General features: G+C 38.4%; 1 protein-coding gene across 1 annotated transcript; it reads right to left on the bottom strand.

Moving 5' to 3' along the window:
- Window positions 1–15,459: 15,459 nt before the first annotated feature.
- LOC104231333 (uncharacterized) lies at window positions 15,460–21,704 on the bottom strand. Its single transcript, XM_009784304.2, has 14 exons — window positions 21,450–21,704; window positions 21,308–21,355; window positions 21,151–21,211; window positions 20,999–21,031; window positions 19,539–19,663; window positions 19,326–19,460; window positions 18,975–19,051; window positions 18,578–18,825; window positions 17,754–17,810; window positions 17,510–17,678; window positions 16,666–16,723; window positions 16,509–16,594; window positions 16,334–16,390; window positions 15,460–15,860 (listed from the first exon to the last, which is right to left on the bottom strand). Exons 1-14 carry the CDS (start codon window positions 21,610–21,612, stop codon window positions 15,783–15,785), a joined length of 1,395 nt encoding a protein of 464 aa, XP_009782606.1. The 5' UTR covers window positions 21,613–21,704; the 3' UTR covers window positions 15,460–15,782.
- Between the last annotated feature and the right edge of the window lie 938 nt (window positions 21,705–22,642).

The following is a 22,642-nucleotide window of genomic DNA, read 5'->3' as shown; positions in this document are numbered from 1 at the left end:
GCGTCGCAGACGGCACCTGTGCCCACATTCATGGTCGATGCCATGTTATAGGGGAGATATCCTCACAGAGAGGGGGTTTGTCTAGGAGCCGGCTCCGTATGCTCTGCCAAGGGTGGTGCATCGTCCAATGTTGGAGGTTGTTGCGTCGAGGGCGAAGGCTCAGGCTCAGATGTCGACCCGGAGGAAGTCAACGAGTTTGTAGGTCGTCACACTCACGTGGAGGTCAGAGCAGAGGGGTCTGATCATCACATAGTCATCCCCGGGGACTATAACTTATTGTCAAACTGTGAGCAAGTGGCGTCCGTTTTAGCTCCTCTATGTGCTGCCCCTAAAAACGAGGTGCTCAGGGTAATGAGTGATGTGGAATTGTCTCAGAACGTCGCCGATATGGCTTTGTGGGTAAGTTCCATTCTTTTTCTTTTCGTCGTTGGGCTTGTGCAGCGATTGCCGACCTGTATTTCATTTTTAACTTTTTTTTTCTTTTGTGCTAGACCCTCATCATGGAGACCGAACGCGAGATTCAGGAAAAGAGGAGGATGACCGTATATGGGAAGATGTCGTCCAAGTATCAACGGTATTGTGCTAAGCATAGCGCGATGGTCGATATTTATACTCAAGACCCTAAATTTCAGTTGTTTCGCGAAGGGCTCAAACAGAGGGAGGACTAACTAGAGCGCAAGGTCGAAGAGTTGAAGGAGCGGGATGAGGAGCTCATAAAGGTTGTCGCCCGTAATAGTGAACTTGAGGCCTCCCTTAGGGCGAAGGAGGATGAGCTTGAGTTAAGCAGGGGGTGATGGCCGAGAATGTCGAGTTTAGTCTTAAGGTCGCGGGGCTTGAAGGGCGTGTTAAAGAGTTGGAGGCGGAGTTATCTGTATTGAATGGGCAAGTGGCCTCGCTGAGAGCGGAGGATGCAACTCGACGTTCTCAACCTTTCACGTCCCATGCTTCAGCCGATCCGGTCGTGCCTCGTCGCTTATATGAATTATGGGTTCTTGCTGAGGCCCGACTTGACGTGTACAAGGCTTTCCACGTGCCGAGGGGAGAGCAACTAAGGCGGAGCTTCAAACCGTGCATAACGAAACTCGTGCAGCTCGTGAGGCATGTGGGTACGACCCTCATACTGCTGGTAGAGATGATATCAACTCGGATGAGGCGAATCGTCTTGCTTCGGACTCTTGGTATGAAGAAGCTTACCCTACGGGGGATGATGTGTAATATTGTGTTTTCTTTTTGTTTTTGGGCTTTTGTGTGAGGTGGCATGCTTGAGCCCGTTTTGTAAGGGTCAGTGTAAATTATTTTTATGCAATATAGTTTTTATTTTGTCGATGGGTTGGTGCTCTTTGTAATTTCTATGGTATCCGAGATACATGTCGAGCTGTGGAGTTGATTTATCTTTTGGGTGTGGTTTGATTCCTCTTTCTTTTTTTGATGGCCTTGACCAATGGGATGTTGCTCCGTACTTTTGTCGGAGTAGGATCCCATTGTGGTTCGAACGAGGTCGAACCCATGTTTTGTCGATGGCCTTGACCATTGGGATGTTGCCTCAAGCTGTCGTTGAAGTAGGATCCCATCGTGGTTCGAACGACGTCGAACTCATGCTTCGTCGATGGCCTTGGCCATTGGGATGGTGCTTCCAACTGTCATCGAAGTAGTATCATGTCGTAGTTCGAACAAGGTCGAACTCATGTTTCCTCGATGGCCTTGTCCATTGGGATGCTTCGAACTATCGTCGAAGTAGTATCCCGTCGTAGTTCGAACGAGGTCGAACTCATGTTTCGTCAATGGACTTGGCCATTGGGATGCTTCGAACTGTCGTCGAAGTAGTATCTCGTCGTAGTTCGAACAAGGTCAAACTCATGTTTTGTCGTTGGCCTTGGCCATTGGGATGCTTCAAACTCTCGTCAAAGTAGTATCCCGTCGTAGTTCGAACAAGGTTGAACTCATGTTTCGTCGATGGCCTTGGCCATTAGGATGCTTCGAACTGTCGTCGAAGTAGTATCCCGTCGTAGTTAAAACGAGGCCGAACTCATGATTCATCGATGGCCTTGGCCATTGGGATGTTTCGAACTGTCATCGAAGTAGTATCCCATCGTAGTTCGAACGAGGCCGAACTCATGATTCCTCGATGGCCTTGGCCATTGGGATGTTCCGAACTGTCGTCGAAGTAGTATCCCGTCGTAGTTCGAACGAGGTCGAACTTATGTTTCATCGATGGCCTTGGACATTGGGATGCTTCAAACTGTCGTCGAAGTAGCATCCTATCGTAGTTCGAACGAGGTCGAACTCACGATTCGTCGATGGCCTTGGCCATTGGGATGCTCTGAATTGTCGTCGAAGTAGTATCCCGTCGTAGTTCGAACGAGGTCGAACTCATGATTTGTCGATGGCCTCAACCATTCCATGGAGGTATGCTCGTATTCCCGTGGGAAGGCACATGTCGACTTTATCCATACAATGGAGATTTGATTATATTCTTGTAGGGAGACACGTGTCGACTTTATTTATGCAATGGAGGTCTGATTGCGTTCTTGTGAGAATCATATATCGACTTTGTACATACAATGGAGATTTGATTACATTCTTGTAGGAGTTACATGTCGACTCTGTACATACAATGGAGATTTGATTATATTCTTGTAGGAGTCATATGTCGACTTTGTACATATAATGGAGATTTGATTATCTATATCCAGTCCCTTCATTACTCCGTACCGGAGATCATGTCGATGGACGGGGTAATGAACAATACTTCGAACCTTGAGATGCCCCCCTTGTCGTCTCATTGAAAACCTCACCGGGAAAACCCGATTGGGACAAAACTCGGGTAAGGGAAAAAGAGTGCGACTTAGGTGGCTCCTCCTTTCAGAAGTGGATGTATTTGAGATGGGCGACATTCCAATTGTTTTGGAGTATTTTTCCCTCCATTGTTTCTAAATGGAATGCTCATTTGTTTGCTGTGGCCATGATTTTGTACGGTCTATCCCAGTTTGTTCCTAGTTTTCCCTCATTAGGGTCTTTTGCGGCTTGTGTTTTAGCCTTGAAGACTTAGTCTCCGATTTTGAGCGGTCGCACTTTGGCTTTCTTGTTGTAATACCTTTCTACTTGTTGCTTCTGGGACACCATTCTTACGTGGTCCATGTCTCTCCATTCTTCGACTTCATCCAGATCTTGTAGTCTACTTTCGTCGTTGCTCGGTCCGCTTTCGTTGGAGTATCTCAAACTAGGCTCTCCGACCTCGACGGTTATAACTGCGTCAGTCCCGTAGACCAGTGAATATGGCGTCTCTCCAGTGCTGGTTTTTGGTGTAGTGCGGTATGCCCATAGCACTTCCGGTAGTAGTTTAGGCCATAGCCCTTTAGCATCCTCAAGCTTCTTTTTCAATATATTTAGTATTACTTTGTTAGAGGACTCGGCTTGACCGTTGCCGGCGGGGTGATATGGCATGGAGAGTATTCGTTTGATGTGCCAATTTTTGAAAAACTCGGTCATTTTCTTTCCGACGAACTGAGGTCCATTGTCGCAACTGATTTCTTTGGGGATGCCAAAACGACATATTATGTTTTTTCATATGAACGCGATGACATCTTGCTCGTGTACCTGAGTGTATGCACCTTCTTCCACCCATTTAGAAAAGTAATCGGTTAAAACCAAAAGGAAACGTACCTTACCTCGTCCTGCTAGGAGGGGACCGACTATGTCCATTCCCCACTTTATGAATGGCCATGGTGAAGTGATGGAATGAAGGAGTTCCATTGCTTGATGTATCATAGGGGCGTACTTCTGACATTGTTCACATCTCCTGACATAGTCCGCGACTTCTTTTTTCATGGTGGACCAGTAGTATCCAGCGCGGATGAGGCATCAGACGAGGGTGCAGTTTCCCGTGTGGGCGCCGCAATGCCCTTCATTTACTTTTTCCAGTACTCGCCTTGTTTGGTTTGGCCCAAGACATTTGGATAGGGGGCCACCAAACGTTCTTTTGTAGAGATCACCATTTACGAGGCTGTATCTGGCTGCCTGTATCCGGAGCTTTTTGGATTCTTTTTTATCTTGTGGGAGCATTCCATCCTACAAATATGCTACGAGGCGGTTACGCCAGTCCAAAGTTAGGTTTACAGAATGTACCTCGACGTGGTCTATTGCGTAATGGAGAAGGGTGACCACGTTTTCCTTGTTGATATTTTTGGTAGCCGCCGCTAGTTTGGCGATCTGTCTACTTCGATATTCTGCACCCTGGATATTTGGTCAAGGCGGCATTCATCGAATTCTGGTAGTAGTTTGTGAATTTCCGACTGGTACTTTTGTAGTCTTTGTTCTTTGATTTGGAAAGTCCCAATGATTTGGTTCACCACGAGTTGAGAGTCGCAATGTAGGATGACTCATCGGGCGCCATATTTGAGGGCTAATTTCAAACCTGCAATCACAGCTTTATACTCGGCCTCATTGTTAGTCATCTCGGGGCATCGTATGGACTGGCGAATTACTTCGCTGTAGGGACTTCAAAGACGAGTCCTTGTCCCGATCCCGAGGTATTAGAGGTGCCATCGGTGTAGAGGACCCAAAGGTCGGTATGCATGGAACCGCGGAGCGCTTCCTGTTCTACTTCAGGCAATATTTCTGCACTAAAATCAGCGATGAAATGGGCGAGCACCTGTGACTTAATGGCAGTTCGCGGTTGGTATATTATGTCATGCTCGCTTAGTTCTATGACCCACTTGGCCAATCTACCCGATAGTTCGGGTTTGTGCAGGATACCTCTTAGGGGGAAGGTTGTCACCACCTTTATGGGGTGACATTGAAAATATGGTCTAAGCTTTCGTGAAGCTACGACTAATGCTAAAGCTAGTTTTTCAAGGTGAGGGTACCTTGTTTCGGCATCGATTAAGGTTTTGCTGATATAGTAAATCGGAGATTGCATACCTTTATTTTCACAGACCAAGACTGCGCTTACCGCAACTTCAGAAACTGCTAGATACACAAGTAGACATTCACCTGGGTTCGCCTTGACAAGCAGAGTAGGCGAAGATAAATACGCTTTCAGTTTTCTCGGGGCGTTGACGCATTCTTCATTTCATTGCAGTCCGTAGTCTTTCCTTAGCACATTGAAAAATTTGTGACATCTATCCAAGGATCGTGAAATGAACCTCGACAGGGCGGCTATTCGTCCTGTTAATTTCTGCACCTGCTTTTTGCTGGTCAGTATCTTTGGTATTGCATCGATGGCCCTGATCTGATCTTGGTTGACCTCGATACCTCTTTGTGACACTAGGAAACCAAGGAACTTTTCTGAAGTTACGCCGAAGGCGCATTTTTCGGGATTCAGTTTCATCCTGTATTGCCTTAATATCTCAAAAGCTTCCTTTAGATGGACAATGTGATCCTCTTTCTTTGTCGACTTTACTAGCATGTCATCGATGTAAACCTCCATGGTCTTACCGAGCTGTTCTTTGAACATCTTGGTGACTAATCTTTGATACGTGGCCCCTACATTTTTGAGTCCGAACAACATTACCTTATAGCAGTACCTTCCTCGGTGAGTGATGAAAGTTGTCTTTTCTTGATCCTCCTCAGCTATTAGAATTTGGTTATAACTGGAGTAGGCGTCCAAGAAGCTCAGCAGTTCGTGCCCCGCTGTTGCGTCGATGAGATGGTCGATGTGGGGTAACAGAAAGGAGTCCTTTGGGCATGCCTTGTTCAGAATCGGTGAAGTCGACACACATCCGCCATTTCCCGTTCTTCTTTTTGACCATGACCATATTGGCGACCCATTGGGGGTATTTCGACTCTCTGATGGAACAGTTAGCGAGTAATTTATCGACCTCTTCGCTGACCGCCTCATTGATAGAGGCATTGAACTTTCTCCTTATTTGTCGTACCGGGGGGTAAAGTGGATCGACATTCAGCCTGTGTATGGCGATATCCCTTGGGATTCTTGGCATGTCTGAGTGGGAAAAGGCAAACAAATCGGCGTTGTTAGTTAAAAACTCAAGATATTTACCTGGTTCCGAGAGGTTGTGTCCAACATAAGCCTTTTTTGTGCTATCGGTGTTGTCCAGTTTGACGGGATCAAGATCTTCTACGGTTCCTCGCAAGCTTCTATGATGTCTGGGTCTTTGATAGCCTCTACTTGTACGTCGGTTTTGGTTCCCGACATGGCTGATTGTTATGCCTCCGCACTTTCTCCTTTTAGTTGTTTGGTGTGTGTACAATATTGGGCGATCCGGTAGCATTCTTGAGCGGTGCGTGGCTCGCCTCGGATGCTGAATATCCATTATGGGGTGGGAAATTTGATTACTTGATAGAAACTCGACGGGACGGCTCGCATGACGTGTATCCATGGGCGTCCTATGGTGGCATTGTAGGTTGTTTCCTTATTCATGACGTGGAATATCGTTTCCATGGTGACCCCTCCTGCCAGGACATGTAGCACTATTTCTCTAGATGTTCGCTCCACTGCATTATTAAAACCATTAGTGTCATGCAACATGGTATGATTTTATCCTCGAGCCTCATCTGCATGAGAACTCGTGGGTGAAAAATACACGCGCCGCTTCCGTCATCCACCATTATTCTTTTTACATCGATATCCGCGATGCGTAAAGTTATAACTAAAGTATCATAGTGAGGGAAAGACAAACCATCGGTATCCGACTTATCGAAGATGATACTATCTTCGAGGTCATCATACCGTTCGTGGGCAATTGTCCGTTTGAGTTTATGTGTGGTGGTGAATTTCACATGGTTGATTACTGTGTCATCGTCGTCGCCAATGATCATTTGTATGGTACGAGCTAGTGATGGTGGTTTTGGAGGTCCTTGAGGTTGATCGGGCCCTCGAGCGAAATTGGCCCGTCCTCTATCGCTCAGTAGCTCTTTCAGGTATCCCTAGTTTAACATTCTTACTACTTCTTGTCGCAGACCTATGCAGTCTTCGGTCTTGTGTCCTCTTTCCTGGTGGAATTCACACAGGACGTTTGGCCTCCTTGTGCTCGGATCCGACTTCATCTTTTACGGCCACTGCACCTTCGTCCTGAGCTTTTCCAGTGCGTACACTATTTCTGAAGGGGAAACACAAAAATTATGAGCGGATAACAATGGAGGCATACCTCTTTCGTTTCGGAGGGGTACGGTATGTCGAGACGCGACATCTGCATGTCGTAGAGGAGGTAGATTAGATGTTCGGATATATGGCTGGTGCCTTTCTCGATTGAAACGTGGTAGTTGATCCCTTCGCCCGTCGTTGCGACGATCTCTCCTTGTCTCGGTCTGGACTGATGTTAATCGCTGAAGCGGGCCATTCAGGTCATCCTCGTCTGCCCTCACTTCGGCGCTATAGGCATTGTGGATCTCTTCCCACGTGGTAGGGGGTACTTCATGAGTCTATTAAGTAGCTTTTTGGTTACTTTTGGCCCGTTTCTGCTTAGCCCATTTTGGAAGGTTGCTACTGCTATCCCTTCTGATACGTTCGGTAGTCTCATCCTTACCTTGTTGAATCGGGTTAGGAAATCCCGAAGTCCCTCGCCCGTCGTTTGCCTGATGGCGAAGATATCATTGACCCTAGCCTCGGCCTTTTTCGCTCCCGCATGAGCAGTGACAAATTTATCTGCCATCTCTTCGAACGTTGATATCGATTGTGCTGGTAGTTGGGAATACCATGTCAACGCTCCCCCTATCAGAGTTTCGCCGAACTTTTTCAGCAGCACAGACGGTACCTGTTCTTTTGATAAATCGTTACCTTTTACTGTGGTAACGTAATGGATTAAGTGATCCTCCGGGTCCGTGGTGCCATTATATATTTTCAAATATGGCGGCATTTTGAAGGTCTTTGGAATAGAATGAGGAGCTGCCCCTTCGTTATATGGTTGTTCGATGAATCGGCCCACATCGCATTTTGGTAACAACTTCGGAGCACCTGGTATTTTATCAACCCTCTCCTGATGTTCCTTTATCGGTCGCGGAGTGTTTTGTTCTCATTTTCCATCTCTTCCATTTTCTTTAAGATGGCCGTAAGTGCATCGTTGCATGTATCAGCAACAGTACGAGTGTTACCCATTCGCATAGTGCCTGGCTCATCGGCGACAACTGCAGTTTTTGCGGGTAATGTTTCTTCGATATCTCCCTAAACGGGTTTCTCGAGCATGCTACTTAAGGTGTTTGTTAGCCATTCTTCTAATAGCTTTTTCACGGCCGGTGGTGCTTTTCCTGCTGCGGATGTTGAGGTTTCCCTCTCGCTTGAGACCGTTAGACCTTCATGCGGAGGAGGTGAGATTTCTCCTTCAGGTGTAGCACTTGGAGTTGCGTTTTCGTTGTCTTCCCCACTGGCATCATTGAGGGAATTCACGAGGTTGTTTGTAACACCTACTATTGCCTTTAGCCTTGCTTCTCCCCTTCCTGCCATTGTTGGCCTTTGTGGAGCTAAAGAGAGGTGGTTATTTCTTTCAAGAATCTAGATGAAAACTATGATTTCAGCTATAGAAATCCCCACAGACGGCGCCAAATTGTTTGACTCAAAAGATGTTGAAACCTTTTTGAACAAATCAATCAAAGATGATTTCTAGAAAGAATGATAGATAAAGAGAAGACGGATCATTCATTCATAAATAGTAATGTAGCCAACATTCGAAATTCCTCCCCCCCCCTACAAGGTTATTGTCCTATATATATATATATATATATATAAAGAGCGAGACTCTTCTAAGCAGTAAAGACATATTACAAGGAATATTCGAAGGAATATTCCTAATGTCCCCTAATGGGCCTACATTATTACAAGGGTCGTCCAGTCTCTTATTTGTCTTAAGGTCGTCTCCCTCAGGACATCGATTCAAGGAAACCCCATCAATTGCCGTGCTCGTCGTCGGTCGTGGTTGATCAAATTTGGACCCATACAAGAAGAAAAAAAAAGGAGAAAAGGAAAACCTGCCTTTGGATCCATGCATATTCTTGGAAATGGTTCTTCATAGAAGTAAATATTGCTCTCTTAGTTCTCGTGCTTTGACTTTTGACTAGTTGGGTGCTAGATTTTGACTTTTACCGCTTTACTTTGTTTAATAGAGAGGTAAAACCTAGTAATCAATTCCTTGATCCGGGGAGGAATACAGTGCTTTTGACTTAGTTTTAAAAATTTTAATTTGTTGGAATATGAACTCATATAAATTTACGCGTTAGTTTTATGCTTAATTTGATCAAATGATTACTATTCGGGGGTTAGAATTAGTTTAATTATTGTGCACATTTCAGATTTCACGCATTGCTCCTTGATTAGCAAAATAATGTTTTACTACACTGTCAAAAAACTTAAGTTTTATTGTGTGCCTCATATAACTTACATTAGTTGTGTGAGACTCATTTTTCTCTTACAAATTTGTGGACCCCAAATCTTACATTTTTGGGTCCACAAAACTGTGAGACAAAAAAGATACTTCATACAACTAGTGTCAGTTGTATGAGACACAAACTAAAATTCTTCCGTTATGTTGGAGTTCTGTTCTGTTTTGAAAAGACGTCAATAACAATAACAATAACAACAACAACAACAACAATAAACTCAGTGAAATCTCACAAGTGGGGTTTGAGGAAGGTAAAGTATATGCAGACCCCTACCTAATGACGATAGAGAGGTTGTTTCCGAAAAGCCCTCAAAAGAAGTGAAAATAAAGCAATAAACAGACAATAGCAACAATCAGGTAATAAGACATGAACGCAAATAGAGATACGTGCAACAACAAATATCTAAGAATACGACAGTATAAAAATAGAGTCAGTCTTGCTAGAAATAATGACACAAGATCCTGGTATAGACTATCCGAACCCCTAATCTGCAATCAATATGAGAATATAAGGCCCTGGTATCAACATAGAATAATTGATTATTGTAGAATATTTTTATATTAGAGTTGATGTTGATATAATCATTATGCTAATATTAGAATAGTTATTAGAGTTGATGTTGATATAATCATTGTATTAATGCTTCTCTTGTCGTTTCTTCGTACATTTCCAATTTTATTTCTAAAGAAAGATTTTTCTTGTTCTTTCTTCCCAGATTATGTTTTGCATCATAAGTCATAATCAATCTAATGCAAAACATTGCATCTCTAAAATTTATGTTTTGATCATGTTTGAAGAATTTTACACTATATTAAATTATTTGTACTGACTGGAGTAGAAAACTTGGTTGTTTTATATATTATCCGACGCAATCGTGATGATTGGATGTAGAAAATAGAGAATTTTGTCGATTGGCAGATCTTATATATTAACATTATTATTTAACACGTTGAGTATCCTAGACTCATATTAACTTGAGCATTAATTAAAGTGGTAATACTAACATACATATACAGTAATCTATCTTGATTAATCACCATATATAACTCTAGTTTCTATTTTTACGTAGGAAAGAAATGAAAACATAATTATAAATCAGAAATAATGATTTTTCCCAGACGTGCAAGGTGCCCCAGCCCTTTTAACGGGAAAAACTTCAATATAAAAGTCAATTTCCATTCTTCATGTTCTAGTAACAGACGTATGCTCGGTTGAAGCTAGATTTAACACATAAATATTGTTTACAATTTGCAAGAAAACCTATATTACATTATGAAACTTAATGTATTCAACCTAAAAACCTAAAGAAAAAAAAAAATTGTGGGAGGGGGGGTTGCAAAGGCACTATTTAAGTTAGAGATTCTTGATATTAATGAAGTCCCTCCTTCCATTAAAATAAGGTAAAAGATAGGGTAGAAACTGGAATCAGTACACTAAAAGAAAATAGCATATAATCCAATAGGTACTAGCCATAAGTTGTACTAATGTTCCTAATATTAGAGTTTGACAATTTATCGATCTGCTCTGCACGTTTAATGATAGGAAATATAATATATATAGCTCCATTTGCCCTTCCCCTAGTTCTAGCTCTCGTCATACATGCATAAATTATTCGGTAAGCCAAAAATTCGTGTGGTTCAAAGACAAAGATTATGCAAAAATTACTTATGAGTGTAAAATATTGATATTGTTTAGTATTATTATGCTACTTGGACTACATTAAATATGGATACCCAATGTATAATACAAAACTTTACAATTCTACGCTTGTATTTGAAAGTAAATAAGAAAATACAAGTATAAAATCAAGGTTTATTTGATCTTTTTAGTGCTTTATTTTTGTGTAAATTATTCCATGTTGGAGATCCAGCATAAATAATATTGCAATTTTGTTATAAAATTTTATGAATATTACTTCTATATACCTAAAATTAAATGTTAACTAGTGGTATTTCTCTAATCTCTCGATAACCAAAAGATCCACATATATATCGACGGAGTCTTTTGGTGCCACGTTCACTTATGCACGACTAGGGGTGTACAACTGTACGTGGATCGGGTTGGTTCGGTTTTTATTAAAACCAAATCAAACTAATTATATCGGTTTGGATTGGTTCGATTTTGTCGGGTTTTTCGGATTTTTTTTGTTACATGAATATTATTTCAATTTTACTTTATTAAAATTATAGATAAAGCCTTGATAAGTGAATATATGTTTAGTAAATATGGAAAAAATTGACAAACATATGATCTATTAAAATATTTTAATGAGAGAATTTTTTTAGTAGCACATGATAGTTATTTTCCTAGTCGTCTAACAATAATTTTTCGTTAATTTACACTTTCAAGGTTAATACATGAGAGGATCCGAAATATTTCTACATTTTCTAAAGAAAAATCACTATAAAGTCTTAAAAATATAAATAAAATTTATATATTTATATGTCGGTTTGGTTCGAATTTTTTTACTCAATACCAAACCTAGTCGGATTTTTTAATCGATTTGGTTAGGTTTTTCGTTTGATGCGATTTTTCGGTTCGGTTTGAACGGCCCCATGCACGACCATTTGCTTGTTGTATTAAAGTAAATTTAAGTACCACGGTTAATTAACTGATCATACTCATGAGTTTATGCTATTGGAATACTAATAATAATATAATCCAACTATGTGTCATTAATTAGTGGTGTGTTTTGGTGCCACGTTCACTAATCCACAACCATTAGCTTGATAGTAATTAATATATTTAACATACCAGCTAGCGTTAACTTCTTAGTTGATGTAAAGTTTGTGTTACATTTGAATACTACAATCAACAAGAAAATGTAATGATATTGTATGAACAAAATAGCTTAGCTGCTGTAGCACCCTCAGAAACCAAGTGAACATTTGGAGTAGAAATAAAGGAAGTATATATTAAATTTAGCAACAAACATATAAATATTATAAAAATTAAGTGAAGATAACCCTGATTCCATGTTCAGCTCACAATAAATAATACTTCTCTACTGAATTCGAGGACATAATATGCTTAGCAGATTGCTAAGTTGTATTCATAGTAATAATTTTCATCGCAAGGCATACACTGACACGTTCTTGGTGATTAAGGATTCAAGAACATGAAGCATGAGCAATTTGCTATTTTAGATACCTGTATGTACAACTCAATTGAGGTGTACATAGGCCGGGTTAGTTCGGATTTTTAAATTACTAAATTAATCCAATAATGTCAGGTTTTTAAATATATAAACCAAATCAAACCAACAAAGTAGGATTTTTCAATCTCGGTTTTTCTCGGGTTTTTCGATTTTTTTCGAATTTCGAATATTTTCCAGTAAAGCCTTCATAACACAAAATATATAACGTGTTCTCATAATATTTTTTTAAGTTATAGTAGGATACAACTATATAATGTATTTTTTAAGAAAAAATACAATAATATAATATTTTTGTCTAGAGCGCCTCGCTTCTCGGAAAAGGCCGGAAACAAGCCCTAAATTTGAGACTTTGGAAAATTGAGTCATAGCATTGTACTAAAATATCCAATAAACAAAGATAATAAAATCGCATAAAATAAATATTGCTAATTAATAAGCCATAATAAAAATGAACATAATCTAAAAGTACTATATAAATCATGCTAAAATAAGTATATCTAGTAAGTACTATTAATTACATGATTAATTGTTTGTGCTTATCGTACATTATCTAATTAATTAAATGGTAGTATTTAATATTTGCAGGGCTAAATTCGAACAATAATATTGAATAGTACAAGTATACTCGTTACATGTTTCATAATGTACAAGTTGTTTTGGATAATCGAATGTCTCACTATACATACTAGTAATGAATATTCTCTTTTGCGCCAATATTAACTGAATTGAAGAAGACAATTTAGTTTTTCATTCGATTTTAAATCAGACAAGTACATTTAATATTCGCTACTTAATTATTTAGTGGTTCAAATTTTAATTATATGGAAAAACTCCTTAATTCAAATTGGAAATCAAAACCAAAACTATCACTTTAGAAACGTTATATGTATAAATAAATAAATAGACATGTGTAACTCTTATGTCTTACTCGAAACCCCTGCATGCTTTTTCGGTTAAGTTCGTTGCACGGAACTTGTCTAGTACGGTTTACTTCTCTAGTATGATTTGTGAGCTATTACACTAAAGCGGAGTTTATTCAGAACGCACGTGAAGAATAGCATATGCGGGTTCCCTAGTATATATATATATTAAACTAATCAGTAGCCGACTACTTATTATCCAAGAAAGTGGGATTCAGAATTGTGTCAAAAGGAAACGCATGTAATCAGACACAACTGTCAAAAGTAGAGCTTTATGGATACATTAGAGTCAAGAATGTAGAAATTAACCTTTTGGTTTACGGCTATTTAGGGATAAATAAATAATTATAGGATATTAACTTGCCCTATTTCACCTTTCACTATTTGGTTTCTTGTAAGAATTCAGAATATGATACTCTCAGCATCTAATTTTGAATATGAGCTCGAGCATTTTCATTCTAATTGTTTTTAAAAACAAATTTACCTACTTAAAAACTACTTCAGAAGCACTAAAATCGTAGTAAATGATAGGAGTATAGGAACTAATCTTTAAAAAAATCTCAATTAAAAAAGTTGTTACTCCCTCCGGTCCAAAATAAGTGATTTTTTGGCCTTTTTCTTGTGGTCCAAAATAAGTGATTTTTCCAGATTTCAAGAATGGATTAATTATTTTTTTCTACATTGTCCTTGGAGTAAATAGTGTTGGAATATGTGTTAGGAGTATTTATGTGAGATAGTAAAGGTTAATATGGTCAATTTCATTGCTAATTAATGCTAAAAGGTGGATTTCTTAATCTCTATGAAAACATCCAAAAAATCAGTTATTTTGGACCGGAGGGAGTATTATATAAAATTTGACAAGAGATTACTTTCTACACTATCATTAATATCTTCCCCAGAAAAATAGGTAAGCATACTTCTCCATAATGATTATAAATTTTGAGGTGATATCATGCATGACCTGATGGGATCATAAATAAAAGGCCTAGAGACCCGAAACTTTGTTGTTGTTTTTTTACTTTTAGCCCGCGCCAGAAATTATTTATGTTCGGTAGTCGAAAAAGTATATAAAATTTGTGTATATAATATATAGAATGCATATATATACTATAAAAAAAAAATTCATTTTTCAACTATTATTTTTAGAGCGGTTATACAGTGCCATTTTCCCAACTTTGTTCCTGTCATGTTGTTAAAACTACAAGCGAAAAATATTGATCAAGCCGAAAGGAACATTCGATTTTATTGCGCTACACTCCTTTCTTCTTTTGCAATTTTTCATTGTATGTCACATGCCCTGACATACCTATTTCATATGTATTTTCTTTATATAATACGTTTTCATTCAATGTTGATTATTCAGTGTTGATGACATTAAAAGGGACAAAGCTATTAACTAAGCACAGTTATTGGTTCCCCGCCCCTCCTACAATTTTTGTGACCTTTCAAAAATTAACACCAAAAAGAAAAAGGAAAATGCCCTATTGGCCTTCGAAAAATTACAGGTGAGTCGGCTGATAGAACAGAAATGCCCAATTATGAATTGAGTATTTTAACTTGGATAAGGCAATAGGTATAATTCGAATCGTTGTCAACTATATTGAGGGGAGAAAAAGAAAAACCAACAGCTTCAGCGTGGCATCTGATTTGTGTTTTATTTAGCATGTCCTAAAATGTATTTTTAATAAAAGAACTGTAGACAAAAGAAACTAGAAGGATTAATAAGAGTTTAAGCTTCAATTAGAATCATTGAAGGACTCTGGGAGACCAGTAATAGCATAGAGCATCTGACATTTCTTGCTTACAATTTCTCTTTTTCATGAACTGCTTTCTTATTTTAATCTTTCTCCTTTATCATGATAATTATGCTTTCCTAAGCACAGAGTCTATTAAAAACAGTCTCTATTTTCACAAGGTAGGGGTAAGGTCCACGTACACACTACCCTCCCCACTATGTGAGATTACACTGACTATGTTGGTGTCGTCCTTTAACATGACGATATGTCAGCTGGGAATTGGCCTAGGCAATAAGCAAGGCCATTACCAAGCTCGTTATCAAAACCATGCCTCGATTGATGAGAATATAACCAATAACATTGTAAATTATACTTGCTCTGTGAGAGAGATTACATTAGTATACAACTTGCGCGTAATAACCAGACTCCATTCTGTGGTATGAATTTTCCCGTGTACCAGTAAATAGTATGACACTCATTAAATGGCCACCTATGGGCCATCAGCAGAAACTCAGATCCAGTTCAGTTGCAAAGGAGTTGATCTAAAGAAACTGCAACCGGCAATAATATGGATCTGTCTAGCCCCAAAATGGTCACGTGTGATCGGGATGCACTCCTATTTAGTGTAGAATCTCAAGTTTATGTAGCTGCAACCAACTTTCTGATCTTTCTGTCATGGTTCAACATAGCACTCACACTCTCAACAACCAATACAATCTGCACAGGTAAGAATATACAACATTAAAATAAATAAATATGGATGAGGAGCAGCGTCTTAAGCCCCGTTCAGTCAACCTCAGAAGAGACTAGTCAATTTATCAACTTAAAAAATAGAGATTCAAACCCTATTCACGAGTTAAGAAAAGATAAAGGCAAGAATGGTGTTCTACTGATAGAAAGACGGTGATTTTACTAGTTCATTTTGCTAATAAAACCATGATTACAAAACCTTGTTTTCTCTGAAGAAGCCATGTCACTCTACAAAAATATCATTAGCAGCTTAGCATGGTATTCCAAGACAGAGAACACAAAATAAGACCAACAGGTTTGATCAATTACTGCAGACTTCAACAAGAGTACAAGACAACAAGAAACCAGGTAGCAATTAATTTGACCGGGAACTCTCTTTAATACATGACATGTTTCACATGTTAATGCAATAATATACCAGGAAAGGTACAAAAGCGAACCTGGAAGCAAGCATAAGCCATTCCTGTTGCAAAGTAAAAGTTGGCATTGCCAGTTCCCTGCATAGGTAGTAAGATATTTGCATAACTACCTAATGATGACATCTGGAATTGCCTTATTGTTTATAGTACACTGAGAGCAACAATGCATAAGCATAGAAATGGAGCAGATACATACCCTCCATATCCACAAGTTGTGCATCACAGGACTAAGAAGCGAAACTCCAACATACCCACAAAAGAGAAAGAATGAAAACTGCATTTCTGCATTGTGTATAATGGTCAGATATGATCCAATTAGGACCATAATCAAGAGAAAAGGGTATGCTTACTACCTGCTAACTCATTGAAAAACAGCACTAACAAAGCCAAGTACAGAGCTGAGTCCCCAACCTGATGAATTTTAACCAAGTTAAGTGGAAGCCAAGAAATGATCATAATGTATTGCAACAGATGCAAGCAATAAAAATGCTGAACAAATTTACTCTTCACATAATGAATGCTAGCACTAGTAAAACTGAAGCAACCATTATAACTTTTAAGAAATTCGAGCACAGCTACCAGAGATGGCATCTGGTAATAAACCAATCATGCAAAGCATTTGTAAAAGCAGTTTATGCTTCGTACATATGAGGTAAACCCCTGAAACAATATGCTTTGTAAATATGAGGTAAATCCCAGAGTGGAAAAAAAAAAGACTAAATCCCAGAAACATAATTTCAGGATCAGCCTAACATAGAAAGATACATGTACAACAGCATCATGACTGAACCAAAAGTGGAAAGGCTTCACAAATAGAGAAGAGTACTAGATGATAAATCCAGAATCCTAATCACAATGGAGAAATTGAAAAACTCTCAACTAACACAGTCTCACACATCCTCTTAGAAAGGGGACTGCATAGGCTCTGTACAATGATAACCCCCTCCCCCCACCCCCCAAAAAAAAAAAACATACAAAAAAAAATCACAAACACATGATTCCGGTTATACTGCAGAGGTCATGATTTCACAAATCCACTATTAGCTCAAAATATAAAAGGCTGAAGTGCTCAATCTTCAAACATCAAATTTAGAAAAAATTTAATATTCATGAGTTAACTGATATTCAGGATAAAGAGATTGCCCTAATGGGTAGGATTTAAGCGTCAGAGATTCACACAGGACAGAGAGTACTCACTGAAGGATAGGGTTTAAGCATTGAACAGATTGCCATGTAAACAAAAGCCAAGAAACACGGTCGGTGTTTTAGCCTTATGGCTAGTGGCAGTATCATGAAAAGGATGTTCACATGGAAAACAATCAGAAAGAAATTTCTGAAAAATTCAAAGACCTCTGCAAAGAAGTACCTGCAGCCAAGATGCACAAAGAGGTTACAGAAAGAAGAGATAATCCATGGAGAAAGCAATTTCGTAGTCACTTACCATAAGACACCAATGTTTGGAGACAAATCTTTGACAGTAAGAATAAAGCCGTAGGTCCTGCAAGTCAATAATGATATAGAGTTATCAACAGGTTTCAATACAGAAGCAAATAAACTTAACCAAGTTTTTGCCAATAATGTACATGATTATTTGCTTACAAACATGAAATGATAGCACTACAAAGAAATAGATAATTCTGCAGATACTTACACCGTCACAATATTCTTTACCAAATCTACTTAGCTTAAACAAAGACCTATATGTTTGGCCAAATGCAGCAGTGTCCAACAATGAGATCAATCAATGACATCGAATTGATTGGACGATACAGCATAAGGAAAAGCTCCAAATGTTGAAACTTGATAGCAAGAAAGGTGATAAATAAGAGCAATGATGGGCGCAATGGCAGGCATGATATGAAGAAACACAATAGAATAGCTGCTGCTTTACTCACACCACAAGAGTACCATTTACGAGCTACGATAAAGATCCTGAAGGACTGGGGCAATAAAACTTAATCTATAGTTAAATGTTCCAGAGTTGGCATTCAACAGCTACAAAAATAAAATGTCTGAGTTTTTCTATGATAAGTAAAAAAAATTAAAACAAAAAGGCTGTGGAATTTTTCCTATCAACAGTAAGGAGTTCAAATTAAGGAAATGACAACAGCAAGGATTACAACAACTACGCCTCAATCCTTAGCTAATTGGGACCGGCTACATGGATCCTTCCTATCAATGTCGCTCCATTTAAACCCTGCTCAACCGAATATTCATAAATGAAAGTTCTCTAGGCAATGACAAGCAAAAGTAAGTAACTAGTACCTTTTAAACATTTCTGAAAGGCCGCCATAGTTTCTCATAAAGATGCCACACAAAACCAATGCATATAAGGTCCAAATAAAAGCCCAGACAAAGAAGAGTACAACTGGTTTCCATGAGAAATTTTTAAGTTCTTTCAGGCCATTTTGTTCCACCCGGCCTTTACTTGAGCTATCATCTTCATCTTTCTTACACATTAGGAACAATTTCCTTGGGGTTGCATCTGGACCATTACCTAACAGTAAGATTACCTGGAACGAGAAGAACAAAATAGAAATTAGAAGAGTTCATAGACATTGATGTTACACAAGCTAAAAATGACCCACTTAAATAGGTAATTCTGCTCTTTCCATTTAAACTCATGCAATATTTTCAGCCCTTTATGACATTTGGGACTTACAGGTATAATGAGAATTGCCGGATAGAGAGACAAATGAGATGCTATAACCCAACCAAAAGCTGCCAATGGGGCTACTCCTGTGTATACAACAAGCAAATTAATCAGTCTTGTTATTGTATTACCCTTTATGGACAATGCCTCTGTATAAGCACCCTATATTCATTACATCAGATGAATATAATAGAGTATGTTTTTACAAGAGAACCAAGAAGGAAGGAGTAAATATGCCTAGTTTCCAACTTCCATAAAAGCAAATAAGAAAACGGGTAAAAGGAGAGGTGAGGAAACTATATATAAAAAGAAGTAAAGAAAATATTCACTAACATATGGAAAGGTTTATTGACTTCTTACGGATGCAGGCTCCATAAAGTGACAAGATAATAAAAAGATTTTCCACAGGGGTTGTATTGAAACCCACACATGTGACTATGGTGAAAGGATTCCACAAGTACACAAGAGCAGCAATGTCCTCAGATGGTAGAATCTCTGAAACAAAAGAATGGTGGTTATTGCATCATTAACTAGTGAAGCAAACAAATTCCGGCATTAAAGCTGAATAATTACCAGAAACTTCAAAGAGCTTCCCCAACCCCAGCAATTTTAATCTCTCACAATATGCCATGCGAAGTTTAAGGCCAGTTGCTCGGATTAGCATGGCACAGATGAAATCTGCAATCACAGAAACCAAACTATATCCAAAAATGGGTTGAATGTCCATGCGATTTCATAATTTTGAAAGAGCTACTTAGAAATGATGCTGCATGAGGAAGTAACAAATAAACTCAACATGAGATCATTTCTATCTGCAAATTTTATAGTCTCAGAAAGATTAACATGACAAGATATTTAAGGAGACTATAGGAAAGATGGAGATTCAGCGTTGAAGGAGGCAAAAGTGGAAACATGTTACACGCTGGTAACTCATTTCAAGCTACATGATACTCCTTTTTTCTCAGGTTAAGGGTCCTCTCTGTTTTGGTTGGTCCAAATACTGGGGCTAATTTCTCTAAAGGAAAAAGTTCTATGTACGCTCCAAGAAACTTATTTTATGATAGCCATACTACTTTTAAACACTTTTTCATTTTCATACTACAACGAAGGTCCATTGGAGCCCAGAACTCACATTTATACTCTGGAGCTAAGTCTTTATTTTAAAAGAAAAAATGTTGGTAAAGAAAGAAAAAACTAAGAGCTATAAAGTGATGATGAATTGATGATGGAAGCAGATAATGCAGTAACCCAATTTTTGTGCTTTAAACAGTTTTGAGGAAAAAGCAAGAACCATCACAAACAAGTATTTGTTATACTTTACACACAACTCCCAAAAGCTTCATGGAAGTGAACCGACCAACCTTCTTGAAAGTAAAGGTGTATAAATCTACTCAGAACCATTACTCTTATTTCGATCTTCTAGAAAGAGGCTAGGTGTTTACAGCATATTGTTTTTTTCTTCCTGTTAATAATACAGTAGAATAGTTAATGCTCATTACTTATCCATCTCCACGCGCTTCTTATACGTGTCACTATGTTCAACTGATATAATGACAGCTAAGGACAATGAATATGGAATCAAGAATTAAGAAAAGAATGCCATTTACTGAAGTTCCTTAGTGAACCATTTACGAACCCATTCAGAGGATAATCGCCGTATGATCTTTAATACAAACGCAGCCGTTGAAAGTTCTACATTAACCAACCCTTATTTGCCGTATAGGAGTTAGTAAGAAGTTCCCGCAAAGGTTATTTCCAATGATGTATAAAGTTATCACTGAACGAATGCAAGCCTTAATTATTACACAATCAGGTCACTTATTAAGTGATTATAGATAAATATGGTGATAAATATTAATTGGTAATTTGGTACAAATGGTAAGTGACCAGCTATCACTAGTTAAAATTCACTGATTGTGCAAATAAATCTTTACATAGTAAGTGTATATAACTAAATCCTAACTTTAATATCCGCACTGATATGTACAAGTCAAAAGAGTATGTTTTCGTGGAAAGCAAGAAAGAGACAATACCTGCATAGAAGATGAAAAGGCTGTCCTTCAATTCTACAAATGACATTAAAAAGAAATAAAATACGTTATAGTGATAGTAAAAGAAAAAAAAATCAACTTATAACAGAGTGCGGAAATGCGAACAAATGCTTAATTGAAGCTAAAAATTTTACTTTTTCATTGTAAGCGGACCGAGAACCGAGAGTAAGAGCGGAGATCCATGATACATAGAACCTTCCAGAACATTCAAAATCAAAGCATAATCAAATTAAACACTCAAAAAAATGTTAAACAAAGTATTTATAGATAGAGAAGGTAAATGAAACGAACCAGCATACGGCGACATCGACGACTGTGTTAACCAGTAACCTTCAGCCACTGCCCCAAAAAAAAAGAGGTCAATGAAAATAATGATACATTGATGTTTTGTACGTGTAAATTGAGAATTGGTAAATAGTAGAGGAAAATTTACAGCGGCGGAGACTGGTGACGGGAGTGGAAACTTCAGGACGAGTAGCTAAGTTAAGGTTTTGGGGGAAGTAAATGAGAACTAATCTGAAGATTATTGATGCTACTGTCCATCTCCAAAAGCGTGGCTTCTTCGTTGGAATATTCTGCTGCTTCTCCTCTTTCATTGTTGCTGCTGCTGCACCGGAGAGCTTCCAGATCCAGCTCCAATGGCTGTGGACTGTGGTAGCAGAATCGCAGCGATCGAATTCGGAGAAATGCCTCAAACGGAACGATGTCGTACTTAGATGGGCTTGGTTACTTAATTGGGCCTAGCTCTTGGTTACTTATTGGGCCGATACAAGATTGAAAAAAAGTGGGAAATTGACAATGTATAGTCCCTCTCGAAATAATAGCCTAATATATATATATATATATATATATTATGTATGTTATATATAAAAATTATATAAATTTTATATTCTTTTTCGACTATCAAATATAAATAGTTTTTGATGCGGGCTAAAATTGAAAAAGCTCAAAAAATATTGGGTTGGGTGCTACATTGGGCCTAATGCAAATGCATTATGCCCAATTGAAACTTCAAATGTATAAAGTGTTTGGATTTAATAGAGAAGTAGTAGAAATGGCACCAGGTAGCCACTTTAAAGGACTGCTATTTAGAAATTAGCCAGTGTATCCTAAATTTCAGTTTTTCAGGAGAGGTCTGAGGTTAAGATTCTTAGTTTAAAATTTCAGGACACAATAAGTACTGATTATTTCTTAAATAGCATCCCTAAGAATGACTATCCGTGCACTTGCCCCTTAAAAAAAATTTCTAAATAAAACATCAAAATATGATTGAAACACTCGTCTCTATTGGTGCTTGATTTTCCAAAAAGTTGAAGAAAAATCTCATACGTTTTTCCTGAACAAACACCTACGATATATTTTTTTCCATTATGAACGACTCATAGCGGGATATCGTACGAAGTGAAATTAGAATTATAATTTTGCCAAAGCATGTGAAATTTCATTTTATGCTTAAATTGATTCACGGAGGAAAATATTTGGATACTTCTCCATAAATAAATTTAAAGAAATATTATTTACAAGAAAGATGGTTGTTAGTTCCTCATCTCGTTTTATTACAGAAAAATGAGATATACCTATAGGTATTAAAAGTTAGTATATTATATTGAAAATGTTATGACTTAC

The sequence above is a fragment of the Nicotiana sylvestris genome, chromosome 8, assembly GCF_000393655.2.
Source record: "Nicotiana sylvestris chromosome 8, ASM39365v2, whole genome shotgun sequence".
NCBI lineage: Eukaryota > Viridiplantae > Streptophyta > Magnoliopsida > Solanales > Solanaceae > Nicotiana > Nicotiana sylvestris.
This window is presented reverse-complemented; position numbering and strand designations above follow the sequence as displayed.

What these genes read in the sequence shown, in the direction of transcription:
- LOC104231333 (XM_009784304.2), bottom strand. Translation starts at nt 21,612, where the DNA reads ATGAAAGAGGAGAAGCAGCAGAATATTCCAACGAAGAAGCCACGCTTT. An exon ending in CCTTTTCATCTTCTATGCAG is followed by an intron (nt 19,664 to 20,998) that starts GTATTGTCTCTT and finishes TTTTGGATATAG; the next exon opens with TTTGGTTTCTGTGATTGCAG. An exon ending in CTTTCAGAAATGTTTAAAAG is followed by an intron (nt 17,811 to 18,577) that starts GTACTAGTTACT and finishes ATTGACTTGCAG; the next exon opens with GACCTACGGCTTTATTCTTA.